The 4,255-nt window shown below is 49.0% G+C and overlaps 1 protein-coding gene across 1 annotated transcript in view; it reads right to left on the bottom strand.

Moving 5' to 3' along the window:
- FAM214B (family with sequence similarity 214 member B) overlaps positions 1–4,255 on the bottom strand; it is a 42,663-nt gene that overhangs the window by 382 nt on the left and 38,026 nt on the right. Inside the window, exon 8 of the mRNA XM_018573608.1 lies at positions 1,435–1,637. Coding sequence (XP_018429110.1) covers positions 1,435–1,637 — 203 coding nt within the window. The remainder of the gene's footprint in view (positions 1–1,434; positions 1,638–4,255) is intronic.

The following is a 4,255-nucleotide window of genomic DNA, read 5'->3' as shown; positions in this document are numbered from 1 at the left end:
TAAGCCAACTTACAATCTGCCGCTTACACAAGGCTCACAAGTCTTACTCCTGGCATGAGTGTGAAGATTAGGAGTATGTGCAGCTGGTTGGCCGGCATTAAGACTGGGTTCACACCTAGGCGTTTGCCGCGCGTTTTTACCGCAATTCGCGGTAAAAAAAATGTGCGCCAAACGCGTGTTTCCGGCTGTATCCTGATGGATACGCGTGGCAAATACGCCCCAAAGAAGCTCCTGTAAAACGCCCAGGTGGGGACCATGCCCATAGGCAATCATTGGTTTTCACGTGTTGAGCGTTTTACAGAGCTTCGGAGCTCGCTGTACAACGCCCAGGTGTGAACCAGGCCTAAAGTGAACTTGTTGGTTTGCCCTTCATGGATTCTTAGAGTGCAGGTTCATTATAAGATGATCATCTTGGGGCTCATTCACACTGGACCGCGTGCTAAAATGCTGCGTTTTTAGCATGCAGATTAGTGTCTGTGTGTGGTCCAGTGGGTGGGAGAGCCCTTGGCTTTCTGATGACCATTTCCCCCCTCTCCCGCCCCCAGGGGGTGGGTCTTTGAAACCCTAAGCTGACAAAGTGGGTTGAATAGGCTAGGTATTATTCCAGCCAGAACACTGGCGACATCTAGTGGCATCTTACAGAAGGACACTTATTCTGTGTGTGCAAGCAGTGGTCTCTCTGCAGCAGTCTGACATGCCCTATGCGGAGTCACATGCATAGCTCCCAATTAGCAAAACGTATATGCCATTGCTGACTGAAGAGCTCTGACTCCGCAGTGGGCGTGTCAGACCTCTTCAGAGACAGACAGAGGGCTAGCATCCTTTGCTGCAGAAAAAAAAAAAAAGCAATGGTCGGACTTGACGCACTTTAAACGCGTCTGCATCATTTATATTGAATTGGGCATTAAAAACCAAACTTGGAAATATTAAAACTAGGGATGTACCGATATGGATAGTAGTATAGGTATCGGTGTGGATACCGAGCATGTGGGTGAGCACTCGTACTTGCCCAAACGCCCCCAATGCTTATCCCGATACCGGAACGTCTGGTTAAGGAAGCCAGCCGGAGAGTCATTACACGCCGCATCGCTTCCCGATTGGCTGGGAACCCAGTCCATGCTCCATTGCCAGGGAGCATGGAGCTGGCTTCCCAGCCAATCAGGGAGGCGGGGGGCGGGTAATGACTTGCACCCTTTTGGCTTCCTGATTGGCCAGGAAGCCGGCTCCATGCTCCCTCGTCACTTGGTGATGAGGGAGTAAGGAGCCGGCTTCCCAGCCAATCATTGGGCAGACCATTGGCAATTCTTTATCCCTGATCACCATTGTTGGAAGCACCCTTGCAAAATCTTTTTGGACTCGGCAATAAAAATCTGTCAATGGTTTTGGCCCCACCCTAAAAATAAATAAATAATAAATGCCGTGTCATGTCTGGACCTCAGGTGCATGAGGTAGCAGAGGATCCTCTTGGCTTTCTCCGTAGCAGCTCCGCCCCTGGCGCCCTCCTGTTCCTCGTTCTCCTGCACAGGCACTAAGAAGATGCGATGGCGCAGGAAGGTGACGTGGTTCGCTGGCATGTCCTTGAAATCGTACGTGACGAGAAACATCTTCACCACCGTCTTGTTCGGGTTAAATAAGGTCTGCGGAAGAGGAGGGCAGATGACAAGGTGTGAGTGTGTGTGCGCGCGCATCTAAAAAGGACAAGCGGAGCAGCAGCAGCTGTTGGGGAACTACAAGAGCCATGCAGCAGGTACACTGACCAGGCTGACCAATGAGAAGCGCTTCTGACCTTTGCAAGCGGGATTTAGCGGGCGAGTACAGATTCACCAGGGCCAATGTTGAAATGGAATTGGATTGACCATTGGCAATTCTGTATATATAAATTATTTTCATCGTTGCAAAACGTTGTCAGCAGGACAGGAAGTGAAGGTAAAAAAGAAAAGGTAAATCTTTCCCCCCCAAAAAAAAAAAGAGCCCCAGAGATCAGTAAAAACCCGTCCAGGATCCTTACCCTTCCACCCACATTTTTATCTGGACACACACGCTTTAAAGAAGAACTCCAGCTACGCAAAAAGTTAACCCTTGTCGTGGGGCTAGCCCAGCACTGCAAGGGTTAACTGCTCGTTTTCCTCTAGGAGCTGGAATAAAGAAGATATGGTCACCTGATTCTCGTTCCTGCGGTGGCAAGTGCTTACCTCTCGCTCAGGCTGTGGTATGTCTCTCGGTGTCCTCGCATCTAATGCAAGTGAATGGGCTGTAATAGACATCAGCAGAGGGAGATGGCCCTGCGGGGACCGGTCTAGCAGTGCTGTGGTAGCCCCCCACCCCTGCAAGGGTTAACTTCTTGCATAGTTAAGAGTTCTTCTTTAATTGACAGGTTCTCTTTAGGTTGTCAGCTTTTTAGCAAAACACACTTCCACACAAGAGACGCATTGACTAATTAAACGCGGGATTTCAGAAATGATTCGCAGAGCCGTTACCGAATCCCGATACTCGCCAAGTGATTCATCTGCCCAAACAGTAAAATGTTCTTTCAATAAAGTTTTTTTTCCATTTCATTAGACAGTAATTAGATTATGTGATGAGTTTGGTGCTCAGCTGCGTCCTTCTATCATCAGAATACAGACGGCGTTCCCGTAATACATACAGCCTGCGAATTAATTAGGAGACACTGCCACCATCTGTTCAACATCAGTACTGCAGGGGAGACTACACGGGACAAGCAATGGGGCTTCCAGCTGTACAGTTTGTGTAGTTTGAGGAAATCGGACATTTTAGGTCTTATTTTGCTGAATTAAACTACTACCACTGTCCGCCCCCCTGTTGACGGGGACGACATTAATTCCAAATCAGGAGAACAACTCAGGGTGACAACACAGCTGCTGCATTGATACAATAGGGTGCAGTGAGCAGTGTCACCCTAGGACAGAACGTCTGTTACTGGCAGGATCACCTGGTGAAAATAAAGGAGAAAAATAAAAAACCTGAAAAAGAAACCTGCAGCTCCAATAACTGGCGAGCTGCAATATATTACATGTTTGGGGTCTAGATACATTAAGTGTTGATACTTTTCAGTAGGGCTGCACCGATACCGGTATTTCAGTATCGAGTACTGATATTTACCGATACCAAATACCAATACCGGAAAAGTCCCGTTCAGGAAGCCAGGCGGCGTGTAATGACTCGCCACCCGGCTTTCTGATTAGCAGGGAAGCCGTCCCCATGCTTCTTGTCACTATGTGATGAGAGAGCATGCAGTCCGGCTTCCCCCACCAATCAGGAAGCTGGGCGCCGTGTAATGGGCGCCGTGTAATTATGCGATGCCCGGCTTCTTGGTTGGCCGGGACGCCGGCTCCAATGTCATGAGGTGATAAGGGAGCATGAAGCCGGCTTCCCGGCCAATCAGGCTGCTGGGCGCTGCGTCATTACACTCTGCCTGGATTCCTGATGGGCCGGGAAGCCGGCTCCATGCTCTCTCGTCACAAGTGAGGAGGGAGCATGGAGCTGGCTTCCCCGCCCATCAGGAAGCCGGGCAGAGTGTAATGACGCAGCGCCCAGCAGCCTGATTCAGGAAGTATCGGGCTAGGCATCGGGAGCATTTGGGCGAGTATGAGTACTAGTATTGATATCGTTGCATCCCTACTTTTAAGCATGTTAAGCTTTAGGTATCAATGTATCTGCCATCACCGTCTGCGGTGAAGCTCTAATAACCATGGACTTACCACTTGTATAGTTCCTGTGCTGGGGACGTTGTACCCCTTCCTGCCGACACCGTCCAGGTCAATCACTCCCTATGGGTAGAAGAACATATTAAAATATGAAAGCATTTAATAAATCACCGTGTCCTCTTCCATGAATTCTACTGCCAGCCAGACTGCAAAACATCAGCTAGATGGTCAAACGTATCCAGTCTGTCCCATCTCACCGAGAAACTAGGGGTCTTAAGGTGAATCTTTAGACAAATCTTAGTAGGGAATGGTGAAAATATCTAGAAAAGTTCTAACAAACTCAACTTGGGGGGTGGGGTTCTTCTCAATTAGAGCGGTCAGGGTCTGGAACTCGCTGCCGCAAGCAGTTATTTCAGCTGAGTGTTGAATCATTCAAAAAGCATTTGGACGATTTCCTCAGACCGTAACCTACAGGGGTACAGGTAACATACAGGAGGTACAGGTAACATACAGGGGTACAGGTAACATACAGGGGTACAGGTAACATACAGGGGTACAGGTAACATACAGGGGTACAGGTAACATACAGG

The sequence above is a fragment of the Nanorana parkeri genome, unplaced genomic scaffold, assembly GCF_000935625.1.
Source record: "Nanorana parkeri isolate BGI_ZX_2015 unplaced genomic scaffold, ASM93562v1 scaffold2453, whole genome shotgun sequence".
NCBI classification, from domain to species: Eukaryota; Metazoa; Chordata; class Amphibia; order Anura; family Dicroglossidae; genus Nanorana; species Nanorana parkeri.
Note: the sequence above shows the minus strand (reverse complement) of the source record. Positions and strands in the feature narration are given on the sequence as shown.